The sequence below is a fragment of the Myotis myotis genome, unplaced genomic scaffold (assembly GCF_014108235.1).
Source record: "Myotis myotis isolate mMyoMyo1 unplaced genomic scaffold, mMyoMyo1.p scaffold_m19_p_4, whole genome shotgun sequence".
NCBI classification, from domain to species: domain Eukaryota; kingdom Metazoa; phylum Chordata; class Mammalia; order Chiroptera; family Vespertilionidae; genus Myotis; species Myotis myotis.
Genome location: NW_023416346.1, coordinates 80569618 through 80593416, shown reverse-complemented (window position 1 = coordinate 80593416; position 23799 = coordinate 80569618). Strand labels below are relative to the sequence as shown.

Below are 23799 nucleotides of genomic sequence, written 5' to 3'. Positions count from 1 at the left end.
TTCACTCTCTGGGATGGGCATTATGATACCCTAGTCTTCTCAATTCTGCTAATAATTAGAATCCAAAAAATATTCACGCACATGTACACATTTAAACAGGAAAATGGGTGCCAAAACTACTTTAAATATTGCAAAGTGAGTTGAGATGTGAAGCAACAGATGGGGTTGGGAGGAGCACACTAGTGGAAAGCTGAGGGCAACATCCCCAAACAGCTAGTGGACAGTGTGATCAAGAGGGCAATAACCTGATGACTGCCATTTCCCCTCTGTTCAGAGGCCAGAATAACTGTAAGCCAGCCTTAGGGAAGGGGAGGATAGGACAACAGCCTCATCTCTAGTGCTCTGGGAGAGACTGGGAACCTCCAGGGCACACTTTAGAACTTGTTTTCCACTGGAGGTGCCTAAACCTGAACCTTTGGTGCCCCTGAAGGTGACATTAGCTGGCCAAATGACAATCCTGACCAGAGTGGCCAGTGTAGAATTCCAACTACAACCTAGCAGGCCAAGAAGAGGTTTCCCTTTCCAATCAGTGAAATTATTAGCCACCAAAAGACAAATGGTACTTGGGGAAGCCCCACTGATGGGCCACCACAAGCTGGGTGGAAAGAAGAGGACAGGACTCAAGGGGTAGTGCTCACCTTTGATGTAGCTGAGGATTTGCTGGACGCGGTGGGGCTCATTGCGGTCTGGCCGGCAGCTTGGCGTGATTTCCAGCACATAATCAGGACCATATGCTGTGAAAAACTGTAAGGAAAAGGGAAAGGCAAAAAAACAAACTAAACCACAGAAAACCTACAAACGAAACCACATACAAACAGTACAGTCAAAAGAAACCCAGCACTATTGACAAGGCGAGGGAATCCCAGGTGGGCGGGGCAAGATAATGCAGCAGAAAGCCCAGTCCTGGTGGTGCCATTCCCTTTGTTTAAAGCAGCGGTTCTCAACCTGTGGGTCGCGAGCAATGAAAATACATCCTGCATATCAGATATTTACATTACGATTCATAACAGTAGCAAAATTACAGTTACGAAGTAGCAACGAAAATAATTTTATGGTTGGGGGTCACCACAACATGAGGAACTGTATTAAAGGGTTGCGGCATTAGGAAGGTTGAGAACCACTGGTACTAAAGGCTCTAGTAACAGTCCACTGCTAAATTCTTTAGCTTGTTGTTCAAGGTTCTGTCTGCTCAGGTCTCAACTTTTCTCTCTAGCCTTAGCTCTTTCTGACTCCCAGAGCTCCTCTCTAGCCATACTGGCCTGCTCTGAGCTCTCCCAAATTATACCACATTTTGTCCACTCTTAGGATCTTTGCCATTGATCTCTCCCAGGGCCTACAAAGACTCTTCCCCAATCCCTGCTGCCTGTAAAAAAAACCTCCCCATATTTCCAGGTGCAGCTCAAATGTCACCTTTTTCACAAAGCTGTCCTTCATTCTCCATCAGTCCCCAGAGCATTCTGTTAGTATCTCTCTTATGGTTCTTGTTCAACAAATAGACAGTGCTTGCCTGCACATTACATGCAGGTCACTATGCCAGCTGCTGTGGGGGCTATGAAGATGGGCGAGACCTCCTCTGGGTTCCTCTAGCTGGCACAATTTGGATAGAGATTTTTAACCAGCGACCTGATCTCTTCACACTGGATTATCAGCTTGAAGGAAGAGAGCACCTATGTCTTTTTCACCTCATTGGTTCTCACAGACCATGGCAGCTGCCTGTTAGTTCTGGCTGTCTTGAATTCCCTAACCCAGGAATGTCAAGCAAGCCTAGTTTCTCTACTTCAGTTTTTCTTCTCTGTAGTAGAGTTTATTTGTTATTAAGTTCGGGGAATCAAAATAGAGGTTTTTGGATTCTATTTCTAGCTCACTAGATGACTCCTTTGACCTTTGGTAAGTCACAATATCTGATTCAGCTTCTCTATTAAGGCCCGCTTGGGGAAAACACTCAACGACAAAGGGAATCATTCAATTGGGGTAAGTATTTGAATGGGAAATATGCAAAGTTGCTATTTCTGTTTAGTTTTTAACAGAAATAGTATTTGTGCACACTCTCTGGAGAGAGAGCATATGGTCCTTAACATTATGTGCTTTCAATAGTGATATTGTTAGGCAGTAAGTAAGCCAGGGAAATTCAAATTCCACAGAAAAAAATGGTACAGAGGGCATAAAAAAAGAGATCTTGATGTGTGTCATGAATTTGATGTCATTCAAAAAGTCTCTAAAAATAATCTAGAGTATTGCCATTGCCACCAAATTATCCTTGTTAAGAGTCTGGATGTACATCTGGCACTGTGGGAGAGAGGCTGTGAACAATCCCTAGGGATTCTAACAGTGTCTTTGTGGAATCCATGAGAGCAATTTGATGGGGAGATGGCTTTTGCGTATTCATTACAGACAACTCTACACATTTAAATTAAAAGAAAATGTCCAAGACTTATAATGTGCCAATGCTTATAATTCCTTTTTGTGTTTTTGGTCTGACCAGAATGAAGAGAGGGACCTAGTTTCCTGCTCCTGGAGTTATTACTCTCTGATGCCTAAAGCTCTGAATTCTAGAGATAGAAGAGGCCTTGAATAGAGATCGTCTCTACCAAACCCATATATGAAACAGATAGGAGGGGTTACCTTGTAACACATCCTGAAACTACCCCCTCCCATTATGATCAAGGAAACTTGAGAGGTTTGGCCCTCTCTCCTTAGGCGGCCTCTCCTCCTCCAGAGGGTGTCAAGTAGTACACTCATTTCATGGGTATGGAAATATGGGTTTAGAGAGAGCAATAGCAGAAAGGCAGCTGCAATGAAGCAGCTGCTCTGGGAAACCCAAAGCCCTGGCATCAAGGTGCTATGAAAATCAGAGGCAAGGGGCCTTGCTGAGGTATAGGAGGAGGGAACCGCTGCTTCTGTCTAGGAAAGGAGCACTGCTGATCCTGTCTACAAGGCATGTGGTGAGCTGTCTGGTTAGGGCTGAGTGTTTGGAATAACATGTCCTCATTGTGAGTATAGGTTACATGGTTGCCTGCACTTTCCTACTTTAGTCTCCTGTTTGACTAAGAGCCAAGTGTTACAAGATGGTCAGCTGGGACCAGAACTGCCATGTAACAGAACTGACCTTTCCTGGGATTGAACCTCTTGTCCTGGTTGCATTAGCACTTGGTTTTAACTAACCAGTAAATATCCCATTCTTTGCTGAAGTAGGCTGGCTTTAGGCAATAACCAAGCCTGGATTCTTAAATATCTCCCCACCTTTGACAATCAAATATCATTCCCAGGTTTGCTTATTTGCACTATTCTTAGGCTAGGGGTCATGGATGATTTAGTCCTTTTCACACACACGCATGTGATAAGAGGTATAATAATAATCATACTAAAGAAAAAAGTAAAAACAGTTAACATTTATTAAAGACTTATTATGTGTCAGGCACCTAAAGTATCTCAGAACTTTTAATGGATTGACTAACTTAATTTTCACAACCAACTCTTATAGAAGTATTATAATTATTTCCATTTTAAGATGAGGATCTGAAGCACCAATCAGATAACTTGACAGAAGTAATACAGCTAGCATATGTGGAGCTGAGTTTTGAACCCAAGTCATTATGGAGATCTACAGCAGCCTCTAAACTATCTCAGAGGAAGTGACTATGTAGGTGTATGGTGGGTGGGAGGCAGGCATTCCCAAAAGAGCCTGGGCAAAGGCAGGGAGTGTAGAATAGAACAGCACATTTAAGGCACTGAAATTAATTTGGTATGGCTCAAAGGTAGAACATCAGAAGAATTAGGACATAAGGCTGGTGAGGCAGGCATGAGTTTCACGGTACGTGCTGCCTGCTCCCCACACTAAGTAAGGCATCTGGCTTTATCCCACACTAGAAGGTCCACGAGGGCAGAACATTGTTTTGCTCTCTGCTGTATTGTCAGCTCTTAAAACAGTGGTTGCATCAAGTAGATCGTAAATAACTATTTGTGGGATAAGTGAATAGAGTTTGGGGGAGCTTGTAAATGAGGAAATGAACAGGTCATTTGTGTACTTTAGAGGACTCACTGGTTACATTGTGGAGAATGGAATGGAATTTGAGGTGAGGAATGAAAGTAAGGAGATCAGTGAGAAGGCTGGTCCAAGAGCCAGTGAGTGGTAACAGGGCCTAAATTGCAATAGTTTTGGGAGGAATGAAGAGATTCAAAAACTTAAAAACAATAAATTGGATGTGAGAAGTATGGAAGAAAAGAGAGTCAAGGATTTCTGACTGTTAGGAGGTGCATTAATGGGATGAGGAATACAGGCAGAGAGCAAGGGTTTGTATTAGGGTATTTATGTGTGATGGGGGTTTAGTGGGAGCATGGTGAGGGTCAGGATCCTGATGGTAGAGTGGTCTGGGATTTAGGAGAGAGGTTGGGCCTAAGATACAAGATATGTGTTAAAGATTTGGAAGTTATCGATGACATAAAGGAATTGGATGAGAATTGCCAAGGAATTGTCCCTTAGCTGGCAGGGGAGGCTTACTACAGATAAGAAGAGAGGCAAGGAGAGAAACATGGGAAACAGCCAACACTCCAGAGGTAGGCAGACAGAGTAGAAACAGTTTGGGTGACATTTTGAGATATTGTACAGAGGTTAAATAAGAGGATGGCAGTTTTCTGATTTGTCTAGGAGAAGGAAACCTTTGCTATAGCAAAGTCAGTGGAAGGTGTGGACAAGGGCTGACTGGAGTGGGCTGAAGAGTCTGATGGGAGGGGGCAAAGATGAGAATGATGATAAGTATACACTCTTTTTTTAGGAGTTTGATACAGGGATGGGACTGGGGTAGGGTGGGCATTTTAAGATGAGAAGGTCTTAAGTATATTACAAGCTGAGGAGAAGAGCCCATGGGTTTGAAATGACAGTAGTACATCCCAGTCACCATGTCTAGCAGGCAGCTGGAGATGGAATGACAGTGTGTAGAAGTGAGGTAAAGGTCAAGGATTAAGATAGTAGGGGGATAAAAAGATCCAGTGGGGAGAAAAAAGCAACCAGAAAAGAAGAAAGAGAATAGTAAAGTGAAATCTCATGGAGCTGTAGGGATGAGATTCAGCCTGAGGAAGATGCTTAAAGGAGTACATTTGACATGCTGGCAATATGCTCCTGTGCCTAAACCAGTATCCCTTTCTCCAGTCAGTAGGGGATACAATGACACCACTTCTTGCCAGCTCCCTTTTTCTAATACTCCAAATAACTATCAATTTTAAAATATATATACTTGAGTGGCCAGATTATTATGACCACCTGACGTTTGTAGGCAAATCAGCTATAATTTCACGCTGAAGTTGCTAGAGGGCCAGACCATTATAAATAGGGAAGTATGTTGTTTACCACGACAGTAGAAGTGATTTTTTTCTGAAGATATGGGTAAACAACGTGATTTAACAGCTTTTGAAGTGGGATATATATATATATATACACTGAGTGGCCTGATTATTATGATCACCCCATCAGTACTTTGTTGGGCCACCTTTTGCCTTTAATACTGCGGCGATTCTTCTTGGCACTGACTCCACGAGATGTTGAAAGATGATGCGAGGAATCTGACACCATGCCTGATGAATAGCACTGTCCAGTTCTGTGATATTTGATGGTTGTGGAACCAGCTGCCTGATGGCTCTTTTAACTTTGTTCCATAAATGCTCATTTGGATTGAGATCTGGTGATTTTGGGGGCCACCTAAGCAAAGTAAAGTCTCCCTCATGTTCTTGAAACCACTCCTGCACAATACAAGCACCATGGCACAGTGCACTGTCTTGTTGGAAGAAGCCATCTCCATTGGGATACGCCATCAACATAGTAGGATGAACTTGATCAGCAATGATACTTAGGTATGTTGTGCTATTCAGACGTTGTTCCACACGAATTAAAGGGCCCAAATCATGCCAGGAAAACATGCCTCAAACCATAACACGGCCCCCACCAGCTTGAAGGGTTGTACTCATGCATGTGGGGTGCATGCTTTCATGCTGTTTCCGCCAAATTCTCACTCTGCCATCTGCATGATGCAACTGGAAATGTGATTCATCGGACCACATGACTTTTTTCCAATGCTCGACTGTCCAATCCTTGTGTTCCTGTGCGAATTGGAGACGTTTTATCTTGGTAACTGCAGACAGAAAAGGTGTTTGAACAGGCCTTCGGCTTCCATATTCCATACGATGCAGTGTATGGCTAATTTGCCTACAAACGTCAGGTGCTCATAATAATCTGGCCACTCAGTGTATATTTTTTTTATTGATTTCAGAGAGGAAGGGTGAGGGACAGAGAGATAGAAACATCAATGATGAGAGAGAATCATTGATTGGCTGCCTCCTGAACAACCCTACTGGGGATCGAGCCTGCAACCCTGGCATGTGCCCTTGACCAGAATCGAACCCAGGACCCTTCAGTCTGTAGGCTGATGCTCTATTCACTGAGCAAAACCAGCTAGGGCAGTGATGGCGAACCTATGACACACGTGTCAGAGGTGACATGTGAACTAATTTTTTTGGTTGATTTTTCTTTGTTAAACGGCATTTAAATATATAAAATAAATACCAAAAATATAAATCTTTGTTTTACTAAGGTTGCAAATATCAAAAAATTTCTATATGTGACACAGCACCAGAGTTAAGTTAGGGTTTTTCAAAATGCTGACACGCTGAGCTCAAAAGGTTAGCCATCACTGAGCTAGGGTAAGCTGTCAATTTTTGATTATTAATTCAAAGTTTACTTATTCCTAAAAATTAGGCTTATTCTTTTGGGCTAAGCCCAAGGTCAGTGCCCATCTCCCTTACAGACCCCTGAGGCTTTGCTTTGCCTTCAGCTGTGGAGGTTGTGATGGTGACTATGATGTGGGCCTTGACCAGGAAGAGCATTTCTTGTCCTGAATCACCCTGGGAATGGAACTCATTACAACTAGAATAACATAGCACTAGTGCTTTGAACCTTAATGTGATTTTGTACGATGCTTCTCAACATTTCCTATATCACCAATTACTCCATCAAAGAACTTGGGCCTAACCACGATGAAAACAAAAAAGCCCTCTTTTCCCCAGAAAAACCTGAATTTACAGGAAATTCAGTTACTATACATATAATTTATAGTACATTTTAAGGACATAAAATTGTGATAGTATTATTGGGAATTAATTTTATTACCATGGCTTTAAAACACAAACAAAAATAATAACCCCATTGGTTGTTGGACTAAATTGTAAGGAAGTGGCACACCAAAGGTGATTGCTTGTATGCAAGGGAATGGGGATTAGGAGTATCCAGAGCACGAGTGAGAGGTCTGGGAGATATGGGCTACTGGAGATGATATTACATGTGCAGGTGGACATGATAACAACCTGGCGTCCCATCTAGACTATATCTGTATCCCATCTGTGCTCCTCATCTTGAACACAGAGTTGAGACTTAAAAACTGCTTCATGGTGAGGGCATATACCAGTGCCAAGAACTGTTTGAATGAATGAGTGAATGAATAGGGCATAGAAATAGTTTTATTATTTAGATGTTTTAATGGTATTTTAACTATTGGTATAGAAAAAGTTTATTAAGCAAAATAATCAGGTAAACCTAAGAAATGTTAGCTTATTTAAGAATCAATTATATTTAAGCAAAGAATATGCCCAATATTAAATAGTCTTATTTCAGTAGGTAAAGTACTCTGAGGCTTCATGAACAAAGATATATACCCCTTCAGTGTATTGTGTATTCAGTAAGGTTCCTATATTGGCCAATCCACAGTCATTTGTGTGTGTACTGTGTGTGTGCATGTGCACATGCACACATGCACATGTTCTATTAGGAGCTGAGCATTTTCTAGGCCCTGGGGAAAGCTGAGTACAAAAAGAGAATAAGGTCTGGTGACTGCTCTCAAGGAGTTTGAAAATCTAAATATAGAGAGAAAGATATAATTACAGGAATGGCAGAGGAATAAAGCCAAACTTAACTGTGTGGTATTGGCTAGAGTACAATAAAAAGCCTTCACATGTGTGGAGCACTAGACAAGTGAGGTGATTTGTCTAAGATCATAGCAGTAAAATAACAGATATGAACTTTAACCCATGGCTTTTGACTTTCAACCCAGTGGGCTTTCTATTATACCATAAAGCAATAAGCCTAGTGATTAAAGAGTGAGATTTCTGGAATCATAGAGAATGAGCCCTAAATCTTTACTCCACCATTTTCTAGCTGTGTGACATTAGGCAAGTTATTTAACTGTTCCATGCCTTGGTTTACTTGTTAGTAAAATAGGGACAGTAATAGAATGTACCTTATAGAGCTGTTGTGACAATAAACGAGTTAATTCATGAAAAGAACTTAAGAGCAGTGCCTGGTGCATAACAAAGGTTCAGCAAATGTTATTATTAAATGCCAGAAATAGGAGTTTTGCATGGACAGTAGCAAAACTGGATTTACAAATGCCCATTCAGACTGAATGAGGGTGAATTCCAAAGAGCTTCCTTTGTATCCAAAAAACTTAAAGGCACAGAGATCAAGAAGAGAAGGATCCAAATGAAAGAGACTAAGAAAAATGGAAGAGAGGAGGAGGGAATGAGAAATTAGAAGTGGTGGGAAAGAGAGACAGGGGGACAGAGGCGATAGAAAGGAGAGGAAACAAAAATGGGGGGGGGCAGTAAATTGATGAGGAAAAGAAGGAGGTACAGAGGAGGTAGCAGAAGAGACAAGGGTAGGGTAGCCAACACTTCACTAGGGTCTCCTTGCAGGCCAAGGTTTTCCTTCAGGGCATGGTTTAAGGGTTTTGGGGGAAGGGCCCTTGCCAAGACTAATACCTTCTCCACATCACAGCTGATCCTCACATTTCTACTATTAGAGAGGATTCCTCCATGATAAATATATGTGCAGGGCCAATTCTGCTTATACTATATATCTCTGTTCATCAAATTAATATTTCGGAAACAAGCTTTTTTACATCAAATTTTTTTTTCTTAAGCCAAGGGTGAGGATGGAAGAAGGGAGAGTTTAGGGATATTGCTTCCCCTGTATTGCTGCTGGCAAGTACTAAGATGACCTTGAAAGTGGATTCTACTGGAGGATTAGTAAGTGCTGCCTTGGCTTAATCTTATACCAGTCTAAGAAACTGCTCTCTCTCTTTACCCTCATCATTAAACTTAACATCTCACTTTTCTTCACCACCTAGACCTTTTCATTTCTTAAACACTTCAACCTACTGCTGTTCGGCTTCTTCCTCATACTTCCATTGAACTGTTTTCCAGAGGAAGGATGGCAAACAGTTTTAAACTTGTTGGCAACTCTGATTTATTGGTAGTAGCTGCTTGGAGTATCTGTTGACAAGGATTCTGAGGCTTGTCTAGGTTCAGCAAGAATGTGCCATGATCAGTTTGTCATGTAATCCATGGGAGTACATTGTGGCGGGGTGGGACCTAGGGAGGGATGTAGTCCTAAGTGTTATTCCAGAATTAGGAAACCAAGAGTGACCTCCTAATTGCCCAACCTAATGACCTCTTTTCAGTTATTACTCATTCAATTTGAGCTGTCGCCAGCACATGCCATCAACTGCCCCCTAATTTTGGGCACTATCTTCTTTCTCATAACCACTTCTCTTCATGTTCCTTCTCAGTTTCCTTTCCAGGGCCCTCTTCCTTCATCTACCTCTTAAATGTGGGTGCCTCAGGTTGTACTCTCAGCTTCTCTCTCTCTCTCTCTCTCTCTCTCTCTCTCTCTCTCTCTCTCTCTCTCTCCTCTCTCTCTCTCTCTCCTCTCTCTCTCTCTATGAAATAGTTCATACTTTGCTGTTGTTTTAATCACTTCTATTCAGAGATCCCACATCTCTGGGTACAGTGTTTATCACCAGCTTCTGACTTGTTTATATAAAAAATATTTTTATTGATTTCAGAGAGGAAGGGAGAGATAGAAATGTCAATGATGAGAGAGAACAATTGATGGGCTGCTTTTTGCACACCCCCTACTGGGTATCGAGCCCACAACCTGGGCATGTGCCCTGACTGGGAATCAAACCATGACCTCCTGATTCATAGGTCAATGCTCAACCACTGAGCAACACTAGCCGGACATGACTTGCATTTTTTTTTTTTGTCTGCTGGACATTTTGTATGTGGAAAACTTGAGTTCTTGGCACTTGATGCTTATTGTAGACCTAATTCAGTATAATTCTTTTCAAAAAGAATGTTCATCTTCTCTTTTTGTTCACTCAGCACCATAAATGAGTCCCATCATACAGTAAGCTCCTCAGCAAAGATTTGAACTTATGACTGAATGGGTAAGTGGACTGCGTGCTTTCAAAATAACGGAAATGATATGGGATTAGGGGATCTCTATGACTGTGAGATTTTCTTATTGCTTGAGGAGCAATAATTTTTTCCTTGCTATTTGTCAAATGAATAAAAATATTGATAGATCAAAGATGGCAGTGGATTAGGTGGAAGCTACATGCATCTCCTCCCAGGACCAAACTGGAATTACACTAAAGTATAGAAAAATCATCCTGAATAACTGACTGACGAGTAGCTGGAGAGAAGCCTTATAAGCAAGGACTTATAGAGGAGGCCACATCAAGACTAGTAGGAAGTGCGGAGGTGCGAGTGGGCTGGCTGGGCTTCCACAGGTAGCAGCTGAAGTTTCAGAGATATATCTCAGCTGTGTGAGATTCCCCCTGAGAAATCTGGGGTCTAAACCCCAAGCTGGGCTCACCAGCCCAGAGCATCAGAACTGAGAAAGGTGCCCACATGACATCTGGCTGTGAAAAGCAGTGGGGTTTCTATATGCTAGGGGGAGATGGTTAGAAATGCAGGAACCCTCTTAAAGGACCAACACAAAATTTTGTTTGTAGCCACTCATCCTGGGCTCTGGCAAAGGGAAGGCAGAGTGTACTAAAGTTATGTGAAGAGAGTCTGGGGTTGGTAGCTCTGGGGAGAGAGCTGGGAGGTTGGCCACCAGGATCCCTGTGCTGAGTCATTCCCCCATACTCCAGAAGCCATCATTCTCAAGCAAAGCATTCCTTCATGTAACATCAGCCTGGTGGGGGCGGGAGCAATAGCTCCACCCATTGGAATCCCTCTTGTCTCACACTGTGGAGCATAAGCCCAGCTGAGGAGTACAGCCTGAGGCACTTTAAGTTACTGATTCTAACAGAGAGCCTGCAGGCAGAGGTGGATCTCTGGGTACATTGAGACTTCTGCTTTTGCTGGCCTGTCTCTGGGCCTGGTGCTAGTAAAAGCAGACCTTGTTGCACAACTTAGTCCTTTTCACACACACACATGTCCAGAAGAGGGAGTGACAAGCTGTTGATCAATTTGTGAATAGCTCTATCAAATTGATTGTGAATAGCTCCAATCAATTTGCATAGAGCCAGTCACAGACATCGTCTGACGTTGGCCTGCACCATAGTTCCTCTGAAGAGATCCAAAAGCAACAGACCCAGTGGCCAGTTCTAGACAATGACAGAGTGCCGGAAGCCGGTCCATCCTTGCTGCTTGACACAGTCACTGCAGGATAGAAACATCTGCACAGCATATGTTTCAAGGGACCTGGCGTATATAGCATACTGTTCTTAATATGTTTGCTCCCCTTAGCGCTGTGTGTTTTAACCAAGGTCACCTCTCCGAGAAAGGTTGTTTCCCCAGGTAGGGATTTTTCCCTGAAGTTAGGGATGGGATGAAACTCCTTAACTAAGTGCCAGGCGGGTAGTTAATCACTTTAACTACAAACAATCATGCTTAAGCTACATAATCTTTACTCCCTGGAATGGAGATAAGAAACGCCCTAACCTTTGTAATAGAAATTGACAGGATTAAAATCAACTGGTATAAATACGGATGTAACAAGACAATAAACAGCAGAACCTCTCTGGAGATCCAGACCGGAACTTGGCTGGAGATCCTGGCTGGAGATCCTGGCTAGGCTGCTGATCAACTGAACACTGTCTCTGTGTCCTTCCTTCCTCGCCGACTCCGTCTACACCTTTGGGAACCCCTGGACCTGCTGGGGCAGGACCCCGGCATCTGGCGCCCGAACAGGGACCCTTAGGTAAGTCCCCCCGTACTTGGGATGGATAGGACTGCACCGTAGGGTGCTGCAGACCTCCCCCTCCCCCCCATAGAGAATAAGTAGGGTAAGCGGGTAGTTAGTACAGAACTTAGATTGACAGGATGGGTCATACTGAGTCTAAAGAAAAAAGACTCTGTATTAATCTTTTAACGCATATGCTTGCTAGCAGAGGAGTTAAGGTTACTCCCAGTCAGACAGAAAGTTTTATAGAAGACGTATGTCAATGGCTTCCTGAGGATGGAACTGTTAATTTAGAAACTTGGACTAAAGTAGGAAAGCAATTAAAGAACTATTACAGCTACCATGGATCTGAGAAGGTCCCGGCAGATACCTTTTCTCTCTGGAATTCAATTTGTGAAACCTTGGCACCAGAGGCAAAAACGGTTGAACTTTCTCAAAATTTAAATAGTCCCTCGGCTCCACCCAGAGAGGATACATCATTATTGTCTTCAGCTCAATCTAAAAGCAATTTAGCTATGCCTACTGATCGGGAGGAGAATAAATATCATAAACATGACCATTGGTCCTTTCCAGTCAGTAGAGAGGAGAGAGGCCCTCCCATTCAAAACAGGCTCCCCAAATTAGAAAGGAAGCCTGTGGCTCCTATGAGCTCCATGTCTAAATTTCAAAGGGCGATAAGAGAATCTGAAGCTAATGGAGGTCTTGAATTCTCACTCTGCTTCCCAGTTGCATATAAGAATGAGTCTGGTGGGGACGGAAACCCCACCTGGGAGCCTATACCTTACAAAGTACTTAAAGAATTAAAATTGGCCTGCTCTGAATATGGACCTCTAGCTCCTTACACACAAACCTTGGTAGAAACCCTAGCCAGTAAATGGATGACTCCTTATGATTGGTCACAGGTTTGTAAAGCCTGTCTCTCAGGAGGCGATTACTTATTATGGAAAACTGAATATGATGATCTTGCTAAGAAAGCTGTAGCCACTAGCAAAAAAACAGAAAAGGAATAACCCTAGACATGATATTAGGAGAAGGTGATTTTAACACGGCTCAGGAGCAAATGAATATGCCCACAGAGGCACTTACCAAAGTAACCAGTTGTGCAGTAAATGCCTGGAAATCCCTACAGCAGGAAAAACAACCACCCTTACAGAGGTTAAACAGAAGGTCGAGGAACCATATCAGGATTTCCTTTCTCGCCTCATACAGGCAGTCAAGAGAGTAATCAATAACAAAGAGGCAGCCGATATCCTAATCAAACAACTGGCTTTTGAAAATGCTAATAATACCTGTCAGGCTTTATTAAGGCCGATTCGCAGAACAGGAACTATAAATGATTTTATAAAACAGTGTGCTGATGTAAGTCCAGCATTTATACAGGGTGTAGCTATAGCTGCAGCTCTCAAAGGGGAGACATACCCTCAATATGTACAGGGTATAGGACAAGCCAGCAATAATACAGGTAATAAAAGAAATATGAACTGCTACTCTTGTGGCTTATCTGGGCACTTTAGCAGAGAATGCCCAAATAAAAATAATAATACTCAGGCCAGATGGCAAGCTCCTCGACAGCCTGAAAATGCATTAGGGAATAATATTAATCCTCCAAAAACCGTTTGTCCCCGATGTCAGAAAGGATTCCATTGGGCAAAGGAATGTAGATCAAAATACCATAAAAATGGTCGGCCTTTAAACTCTACAAATAGCTCCCAAGGAGGTTATATCCCATCACCTCAATTGGGAAACTTGAGAAGGGGCCAGCCCCAGGCCCCTGCAATAATAGGGGCATCAACCTTCAACCCCTCTGCAAATTTCGATCAGTCAGTGACCTCTTCAGGGCAACCCCAGGCAGTGCAGGATTGGACCTCCACTCAACCAGCCATGCAATACTAACCCCAGACTCGCCAGTAGCAGCCATTCCTACAGGAGTGTCTGGGCCGCTGCCTGAGGGAACTGTAGGTTTAATATTAGGACGGAGCTCCACCTCGTTACAGGGGATCTTAGTCATCCCAGGAGTTGTTGATGCAGACTACACAGGAGAAATACTGATTTTACTTTCCCCACCCACCACAACTATACAGATTCAGCCCAACCAGAGAATTGCCCAATTACTCCTGTTACCAATACATAAAATAGGGACAGCTGTTACCCAGAAAGCTAGAGGGGCCGGAGGCTTTGGATCTAGTGATGCAGCATTTTGGATACAAGAAATCCATGCTACTAGACCTACAAAAATTTTAGGAATTCAGGGAAAACCAATTGAAGGTCTATTGGATACAGGAGCAGATGTTTCCTGCATAGCAGGGAAGGATTGGCCCTCTTCATGGCCCACGCACACCACCTCCACTTCCCTAGTAGGACTAGGCAAGGCATCTAATGTAAAAAAGAGTTCTCAGATTTTAACTTGGGCTGATGAAGATCAACATTCAGGAACATTCTGTCCCTATGTAATTACAACTATCCCCTTTACATTATGGGGAAGAGATATCTTATCTCAAATGGGAGTTCTATTATATTGCCCCAGCGGTGTTTGACTTACTCCTGTTACAAAATATTACAAGAAAATGAGTTTAAATATTCCTCTCCTCATTATGTTCTACAACATACTCTAGTTGTAATTAATATACTAAATGTAGATTCTGAGGGAAATTCCCTGATGTACAGGCATTGGAACCCTGATCTAACTAAACCTAAAGCCCTCGTCAAATGGAGAGACTTGCTTACAGGAGCCTGGAAGGGACCTGATGTACTTTTAACCTGGGGGAGAGGATATGCTTGTATATTTCCACAGGATGCAGACACCTGTGTGGATTCCAGACCGTCTAGTCCGACCTTATGTCTCACCGCCCGCCATCTCTGCCTCATCATAGCACACCTGACCAGTGCCCGTCTGCAGCAGATGTACAGCCCTGAGCTGGAACAATCTGTCCATTGGGAGGATCACATGTGCCTCCTTTTTGTCTTTCCACATGTCCCAGCTTTGTCCCACATCTCCTTTCCTTTTTCCTTTTTTAAAAAAATCTAACTACTTGTTTGCTGGTTCTTTGGCCTTTCTCCTTCTTTCCTGAACACAGCCTCTTCTAGAATCTCCCTACCCTACTGTTCCAGGAAGGGCACCTCCCTTTTATGCCGTGACTAGGGATGCTTGGTATATGCCCCATACATGGAGTTGTCTTGTGCCAAGAGCCTGACATCCTTGGCTGAGAAAGCCCTGTTCTGGGACTCTCCTTTGTCCTGTATTGGCCCCTCTTACCCTTGTGCCAAGAGAGACCCTCTTCTTACAATCCAATTGCCCATAGCTGTTGCCTGAGCTCTCTGTTCATGCTGAGGTTGAAGCCTCATGGTGGCTGGTACCATGGATCTGTCTCTCACCCAATAGCGTGAGCTGGGCCCTCCCTGGAGAAGAAACCTGGGTTCCCCAAGATATGTGATCAATGCCGGGGCCCTGCCAGCAGGCAAGGGGATCCCAAGGCAGTTGTTGGGCATGGAGGCCAGAGGGACATAGGCTACCAAGGAGACAGAACTGAACCTCACATCACCCTACTTGGCCCAGAGATGGCTGGTAGTCAAAGACGGGTAAGACCCCACAGGGTGGGGCAACCTAAGACAGGCACAGTCGGGGGCCAGTAGGAGAGAACTTGGGGTACACCAGAGGTGGGGCACAGATCCTCACCCCCCCAATGGTTCAGGGGCTTGAACACTCGCCCCTTCTGAGGAAGGTCTCCTGTCCCCATGGCTGCTTCCCGCTTCCCACGCCCAGCTCAGATCGGGACCCAGGTAAAGACAGAGACTGGCTGACAGCAGCTGCCCTCTCACTGCAATAGGACTTGTTTCCCATTTCTAAGTTGGACCACGGGGAAAGGGTCAGCTGAAGGAAAGGGCTGTGTCAGGATGCTGCCTTCTTCCCTTTCTTCTCCCTCTTTTTCCTAAACACTTCCATGCCTTGTAGTTCTTTTGCTTTCTCTTCTTTTTCTCTCTACTACCCTCCATCTTCCATATCAGCTGACCCAGAGGGCACGGCTTACTCCTCCTCGGACACTGACACCACCATCAACCACGGCCCTGATGGACCCTTTGATGCAGCCCTTCAACTCGCTGACGCTTCGGGAAGCCCGTCGCCAGTGATGCCGCCCGCTAGCCAGACCAACAAAGACAATCAAACCAACAACTTGAGGACAGCTGTAATCCCTTGACTGAAGAGGCCGGCAACCTTCTACAGGAATGGGACTCCTTGTGCACTCCATCCACTATGTTTATAGTTATGCTCACTGTCATTGCTTGCCAGTCTTCTTCCGAGTTTTAAACGGCCCAATCTGAGAGGTGGCCACTGATTTGCATGCGCTATCATTTAAAAAATAAAAAAGGGGGAATTTTCCAGAAGCTGGTCCATCCTTGCTGCTTGACACAGTCGCTGCAGGATAGAAACATCTGCACAGCATATGTTTCAAGGGACCTGGCGTATATAGCATACTGTTCTTAATATGTTTGCTCCCCTTAGCGCTGTGTGTTTTAACCAAGGTCACCTCTCCGAGAAAGGTTGTTTCCCCAGGTAGGGATTTTTCCCTGAAGTTAGGGATGGGATGAAACTCCTTAACTAAGTGCCAGGCGGGTAGTTAATCACTTTAACTACAAACAATCATGCTTAAGCTACATAATCTTTACTCCCTGGAATGGAGATAAGAAACGCCCTAACCTTTGTAATAGAAATTGACAGGATTAAAATCAACTGGTATAAATACGGATGTAACAAGACAATGAACAGCAGAACCTCTCTGGAGATCCAGACCGGAACTTGGCTGGAGATCCTGGCTGGAGATCCTGGCTAGGCTGCTGATCAACTGAACACTGTCTCTGTGTCCTTCCTTCCTCGCCGACTCCGTCTACACCTTTGGGAACCCCTGGACCTGCTGGGGCAGGACCCCGACAACAGAGCAGGATCCAAAAAGCTTTATAAATAGCACATTCACAGGGAGATCTCATCAGGCATCAAACTCTGCTGAGGCGAATTCTGTTTTGTATGATCATTACCTACACAGTAGCTTGCATACTGTGTAGGGGTTGAGCCACGCTGTCAGCCAGCCTGAGGGGAGAGCCCATGCACGAATGGTCCAATAGCAATCAAGACTCCATTACAACAGAAGGGCCCTCATAACATGCATAAGGAGCATTTTTAGAATACCCAGCTCAGGCGATCAGGGAGAGTGAGCCATTGGGTCCTTCCTGCAGGTCACATACTACATAAGGCCACCTTACCAAGACTTAGAGTCATAGCAGATCTACTTAATACATAGGAACAAACACAAAGAGGCAGCCAAAATGGGGAGACAAAGACACAGGCCCCAAATGAAGGAATAAGAGAATTATCCAGAAGAGCTCAATGAAATGGAGATAGCAATTTATCAGATATAGAGTTCAGAATAATGATTATAAGGATGCTCAACAGCATAAAAAAGGACATAGAAATCATAAAAAAGGAAGAGTCACAAATGAAGAATGCCAGCCCTAGCCGGTTTGGTTCAGTGGGTAGAGCATTGGCCTGTGGACCAAAGGGTCCTGGATTTCATTCTGGTCAAGAGCACACACCTCGGTTGCAGACTCCTCCCTAACCCTGGGTCCTGGTCAGGGCTCGTACAGGAGGCAACCAATTGATGTGTTTCTCTCACACTGATGTTTCTCTTTGTCTTTCCCTCTCTCTTCTACTCTCCCTAAAAATCAATGGAAAAATATCCTCAGGTGAGGATTAAAAAAAATGCCATGTGTGAAACAAAGAATATCCTAGAAGGAATAAACAGTAGGTGTGATAAATCAAATCAGTGATTTGGAAGATAAGGTAGACTACAACACCCAATCAGAGCAGCTGAGAGAAAAAAGAATTTTAAAAAATGAGGACAATTGACCTTTGGGACAAGGTGAAGTATAACAACATCCATGTCATGGAGATACCAGAAGAAGAAAAGAGGGAGCAAGGGATCAAGAACCAATTTGAAGAAATAATGACTGAAAACTTCCCTAACTTGGTGAAGAAAAAAGACATACAAGGCAAGGAAGTGCAGAGAGTCCCAAACAAGGTGAACTCAAAGAGGCCCACAACAAGACACATCATAATTAAAATGGCAAAAGTTAAAGACAAAGAGGGACTCTTAAAAGCCACAAAAGAATGGCAGTTAGTTACCTACAAGGGAGCTCCCATAAGACTGTCAGCTGATTTCTCAACAGAAACACTTCAGGCCAGAGGGGAGTGGCATTAAATATAAAAAGGGATGAAAAGCAAGGACATACAACCAAGGCTACTTTACTCATCAAGGCTATCATTTAAAATTGAAGGAGAAATAAAGAGCTTCCAAGATAAGAAAAAGCTAAAGGAGTTTGTTACCAAATCAGTGTTACAAAAAATGTTAAAGGGTTTGCCAAAAGAAGAAGAAGAGGAGGAGGAGGAGGAGGAGGAGGAGGAGGAGGAGGAGGAAGAAGAAGAAGAAGAAGAAGAAGAAGAAGAAGAAGAAGAAGAAGAAGAAGAAGAACAACAACAACAACAACAACAACAACAACACAGAAACATAGTTAAAAATAAAATGGCAATAAATACACACCTGTCAATAATAACTTTAAATGTAAATGCCTTAAATGTTCCAAAGACATAAGGTAGCTGAATGGATAAGAAAACAAGACCCATGTATACGTTGTTTTCAAAAGACCTACCTCAGAGCAAAAGATACACACAGTCTAAAAATAAAGGGATGGAAACAGATATTTCATGCAAATGGAAAGAAAAAAGTTAAGGTAGCAATTCATATATCTGACAAAATAGACTTTAAAACATAGGCTACAGTAAGAAACAAAGAAGGACATTACATAATGATAAAGGGTGCAATCCAGCAAGAGCACATAACCCTTGTTAACATTTATGCACCCAACACAGGAGCACCTAAATATGTAATGCAAATCTTGATGGACCAAAAGGGAGATATTAATAGCAATACAGATATAGCAGAGAATTTTAACATCAAATTGACATCAATGGATAAAATCTCCAGACAAAATCAACAAGGACACAGCAACCTTAAATGACACACTAGATCAACTGATATATGCAGACAATATTTTTTTAAAATATATTTTATTGATTTTTTACAGAGAGGAAGGGAGAGAGATAGAGAGTTAGAAACATTGATGGGAGAGAAACATTGATCAGCCACCTCCTGCACATCTCCTACTGGGGATGTGCCCGCAACCCAGGTACATGCCCTTGACCGGAATCGAACCTGGGACCCTTCAGTCCGCAGGCTGACGCTCTATCCACTGAGCCAAACCGGGTTCAGCTATGCAGATAATTTTACCCCAAAGCTGCAGAATATACATTCTTTTCAAGTGCCCATGGAATGTTTTCTAGGATAGACCACATTTAAGACAGAAAACATGTATCAATACATTTAAGAAGATTGAAATCATATCAAGCATTTTCTCTGAACATAATGTTATGAAATAGAAATCAATCACAAGAAGAAAACTGAAAAACACAAAAAGACATGGAGACTAAATAACATGTTACTAAACAATGAATGGATTAACAATAAGATCAAGGAAGAAATCAAAAGATACCTTGAGACAAATGAAAATGAGAACAAAACAAAACATAATCTCAGGGAAAGCAGCACTCAGAGGTAACTTCATAGCATTGCAGGACTATCTAACAAAAAACCCCCACAAAAACACAAACAAAAAACAAAACAAAACAAAACAAGACCAAGAAAAAGCTCAAATAAACAATGTAATTTTACACTTAAAGTAACTTGGGGGGGGGGGGATCCAAGATGGCTGCTGATGGGACGGCAGGCTACAAGATAATTTGTGAGTGAGACAACAAAAGGAGAATGCATGGACATGCAGGGAGTGTCTGTATTTGTGAATGAGGGACAGCTATGTTCCACAGGACTGTTAGGGACTGGCAGACCAGGCTCCCCTGGCTGGGCAGCCTCTACTACTGATGAAATATCTCCTGGAGCAGCAGGCTCTGCTGTAGAGACCACACCATCTTGAAGGGGAGACTGGCTGTGATTGGAAGCACAGCCTTACCTTCAACCATGGAGACCTCAGATACCTCCTGTACCCTACAACCACAACGCCCAGGGACTGGCTGCCTCAGCTAGAAACCCATGAACACTGAGACTCCAGCCTCCCAGACTGTGGGTGCCTTAAAAGTCTGTCCAGGGGGAAACAAAGTGGCGCCGAAAACATGGATGGGCCCTGTGCCTTCTCACAGAGCAGATAGAAGGAACAGCTGAATTGAACAACACCCACCAAGAATTGGCAAATTAAACACAGCTGGTGAGGCAATCCATGGATGGAAATGTCAGAGATCACCTAGAGAAAGTCAACGCAGGGGAGAGAGAGCTATATAACCAGACACACTGAGAGGAGCGATGGTAAGAAGAAAAAGAATCAGCCCGCATACAAAAGAATTGGAGGAATCATTGGAAAAGGAAGTAAATGAAATGGAGGCAAGCAATATGTCAGAGAAAGAATTCAGAGCAATGGTCATAAGGATTCTGAAAAGGATGGAAGACAAATTCAATAATATGTGTAAGAACCATGAGGAAATGAAGAACCAAGAAGAAATGAAAAATGACATTGCAGCAATAAAGAACTCAATAGAAAGCATCAACAGTAGAGTAGAAGAAGTGGAGAACCGCATTAGAGAGCTAGAAGACAAGGTAGGAAAAAATACCCAAGCAGAACAGCATCTAGAAAAAAAACTTAAAAAACAGGAGGAGAGCCTAAGGGAAATTTGGGACAACATGAAATCAAACAACATCTGCATAATAGGGGTGCCAGAAGGATAGAAAACTGAACAAGGAATAGAAAACATGTTTGAAGAAATAATGACAGAAAACTTCCCTGATATTGGGAAGAAAAAACTCACACAAGTCCAAGAAGCTCACAGAGTCCCAAACAAGATGAACCCCAAAAGACTGACACCAAGACACATTATAATTAAATTGGCAAACACCAATGACAAAGTAAGAATCTTAAAGGCTGCCAGAAAGAGACAGAAAGGGATCTCCCACCAGACTCGCGATTTCTCAACAGACGCACATCAGGCCAGAAGGGAATGAAATGAAATATACAAAATCATGCAAAGCAAGGGTCTGAATCCAAGAATACTGTACCCAGTAAGGCTATCAATCAAAGTTGAGGGTGAAACCAGAAGCTTCACAGACAAAAAAGGAATAAAGGAGTTTATTACCACCAAACCAGCAATGCAAGAAATGCTAAAGGGTCTGCTGTAAAAAGAAGAAATATGAAGGGAAGAAGGAACACAGGTATAAAGAGTAAAAATGGTGACAAAAATGTACCTATCTATACTAATAAAAGGATAATATGCTAATTAGACCAGATAGACCAGACGTCTTCTGGACATCCTTCTTGACAAAGCTGGGGCCCGGGTGAAGCTGGCCCAGGTCCCGGGTCCCAGGTGCCTGCCTGGGCGAAGCTGGCCCGAGTCCTGGGTGCCTGAGGCCGGCCAGAAGAGGGAAGCCTGGGTCCTGGGTGTGGGGGCTGAGGCAGAGGTGGTTATGGTAGATTAGGCAGGCAGGTGAGCAGTTAGGGGTAATCAGGCAGGCAGGTGAGCATTTAGAAGCTACCAGGCAGGCATGCAAATGGTTAGGGGTGATCAGGCAGGCAGGCGAGTGGTTAGGGGTGATCAGGCAGGCAGAGGTGGTTAAGGGTGATTAGGTGGGCAGGTGAGCAGTTAGGGGCATCAGGCATGCAGAGGTGGTTAAGGGTGATTAGGTGGGCAGGTGAGCAGTTAGGGGCATCAGGCAGGCAGAGGTGGTTAAGGGTGATTAGGTGGGCAGGTGAGCAGTTAGGGGCATCAGGCAGGCAGGAAGACTGGTTAGGGGCGACCAGGAAGGCAGATAGAAGTGGTTAGGGGCAATCAAGCAGGCAGGCGAGCAGTTAGGGGTGATCAGGCAGGCAGGCAAGTGGTTAGGGGTGATCAGGCAGGCAGGTGAGTAATTAGGGGTGATCAGGCAGTCAGGCGAGCAGTTAGGGGCAATCAGACGGGCAGGCGAACAGTTAGGGGTGATCAAGCAGGCAGGCAAGTGGTTAGGGGTGGTCAGGCAGGTAGGCAGAGTGGCTAGGGGTGATCAGGCAGGCAGACAGACAAGCGGTTAGGAGCCAGCGGTCCCATATTGCGAGAGAGATGTCTGATCCCGCAGGGATCCCAGATTGCAAGGGGGTAAAGGCTGGGCTGATGACCCCTCCCCCTGGTGCATGAATTTCATCCACTGGGCCTCTAGTCAATAATAACTTTAAATGTAAATGGATTAAATGCCACAATAAAAATATTTAGGGTAGCTGAGTGGATAAGAAAACATGACCCATATGTCTGCTGTCTACAGGAGACCCACCTGAGAATAAAGGACTCACACAGACTGATGGAGAAGAGATGGAAAAAAAGTCTTCCAGGAGAATGAAAATGAAAAAAAAAATAGCAATACTTATATCTGACAAATTAGACATCAAAGTGAAGGCCATAACAAGAGATAAGGAAGGCCACTTCACAATACTAAAGGGAGCAATTCAACAAGAGATATAACTCTGGTAAACATATATGCACCCAATACAGGAGCACCCAAATATATGAAACAACTTCTGGAGGATATCAAGGGAGAGATTGACAGCAATACAGTCATAATAGGGGACATTAATACCCCACTAACACCACTGGACAAATCCTATAAACAATTAGCAAAGAAACATCAATCCTAAATGACTCACTAGATCAGATGGAATTAATTGACATCTTCAGTACATTTCACCCCAAATCCACAGAATATACAGTCTTCTTAAGAGCACATGGGTCATTTTCAAAGACAGACCACATATTGGGACACAGGCAAAGTCTCTTCAAATTCAAGACGATAGAAATCATATCAAGCATCTTCTCAGATCACAATGGCATTAAATTAGAAATCAACTACAATAAAAACATTTTAAAAAATCAAACAGCTGGAGGCTAAATAGCATGCCTTTAAACAATGATTGGGTTACCAAAGAGATCAAAGAAGAAATAAAAATCATCATGTCAACAAGTGACAATGAAAACACAACAATCCAAAATCTATGGGACACAGTGAAAGCAGTTTTAAGAGGGAAGTTCATAGCTCTACAGGCCTACCTCAAAAAACAAGATAAAATAGTAATAAATTATCTAACCATTCAACTCAAAGTGTTAGAAAGAGAGCAACAAGAAAAGCCCAGCGTAAGCAGAAGGAAGTTAATAATAAAGATCAGAGCGGAAATAAATGACAGAGAACAACAACAACAAACCACACACACACACAAAAAAAATACAAAAGAACAAAACCAAGAGCTGGTTCTTTGAAAGGATAAACAAGATTGATGAACCTCTAGCCAGGCTCACCAAGAAACAAAGAGAGAGGATGCAAATAAACAAAATCAGAAATGAAAGAGGCGAAATAACAACAGACCCCACAGAAATACAAAGGATTGTTAAAAAATACTGTGAACAACTCTATTCTAACAAACTAGACAACCTGGAGGAAATGGACTTATTCCTAGGAAAAAACAACCTTCCAAAACTCAATCAGGAAGATTCTAAAAATCTCAATAGGCCGATAACTATGGAAGAAATTGAAGCAGTCAACAAAAAGCTTCCAGCAAACAAAAGCCGGGGCCAGATGGCTTCACAGGGGAGTTTTACCAAACATTCAAGGAAGAATTAAAACCTATTTTCCTCAGACTATTCCAAAACATTCAAAAGG

General features: G+C 43.2%; 1 protein-coding gene across 3 annotated transcripts in view; it reads right to left on the bottom strand.

Annotated features, from left to right (window-relative positions):
• The window catches only part of HDAC8 (histone deacetylase 8), a 438053-nt gene that overhangs the window by 33281 nt on the left and 380973 nt on the right, over positions 1–23799 (bottom strand). For all 3 annotated transcript variants that reach the window (XM_036304601.1, XM_036304600.1, XM_036304599.1), the window contains exon 10: positions 639–744. In XM_036304601.1, coding sequence (XP_036160494.1) covers positions 639–744 — 106 coding nt within the window. The remainder of the gene's footprint in view (positions 1–638; positions 745–23799) is intronic.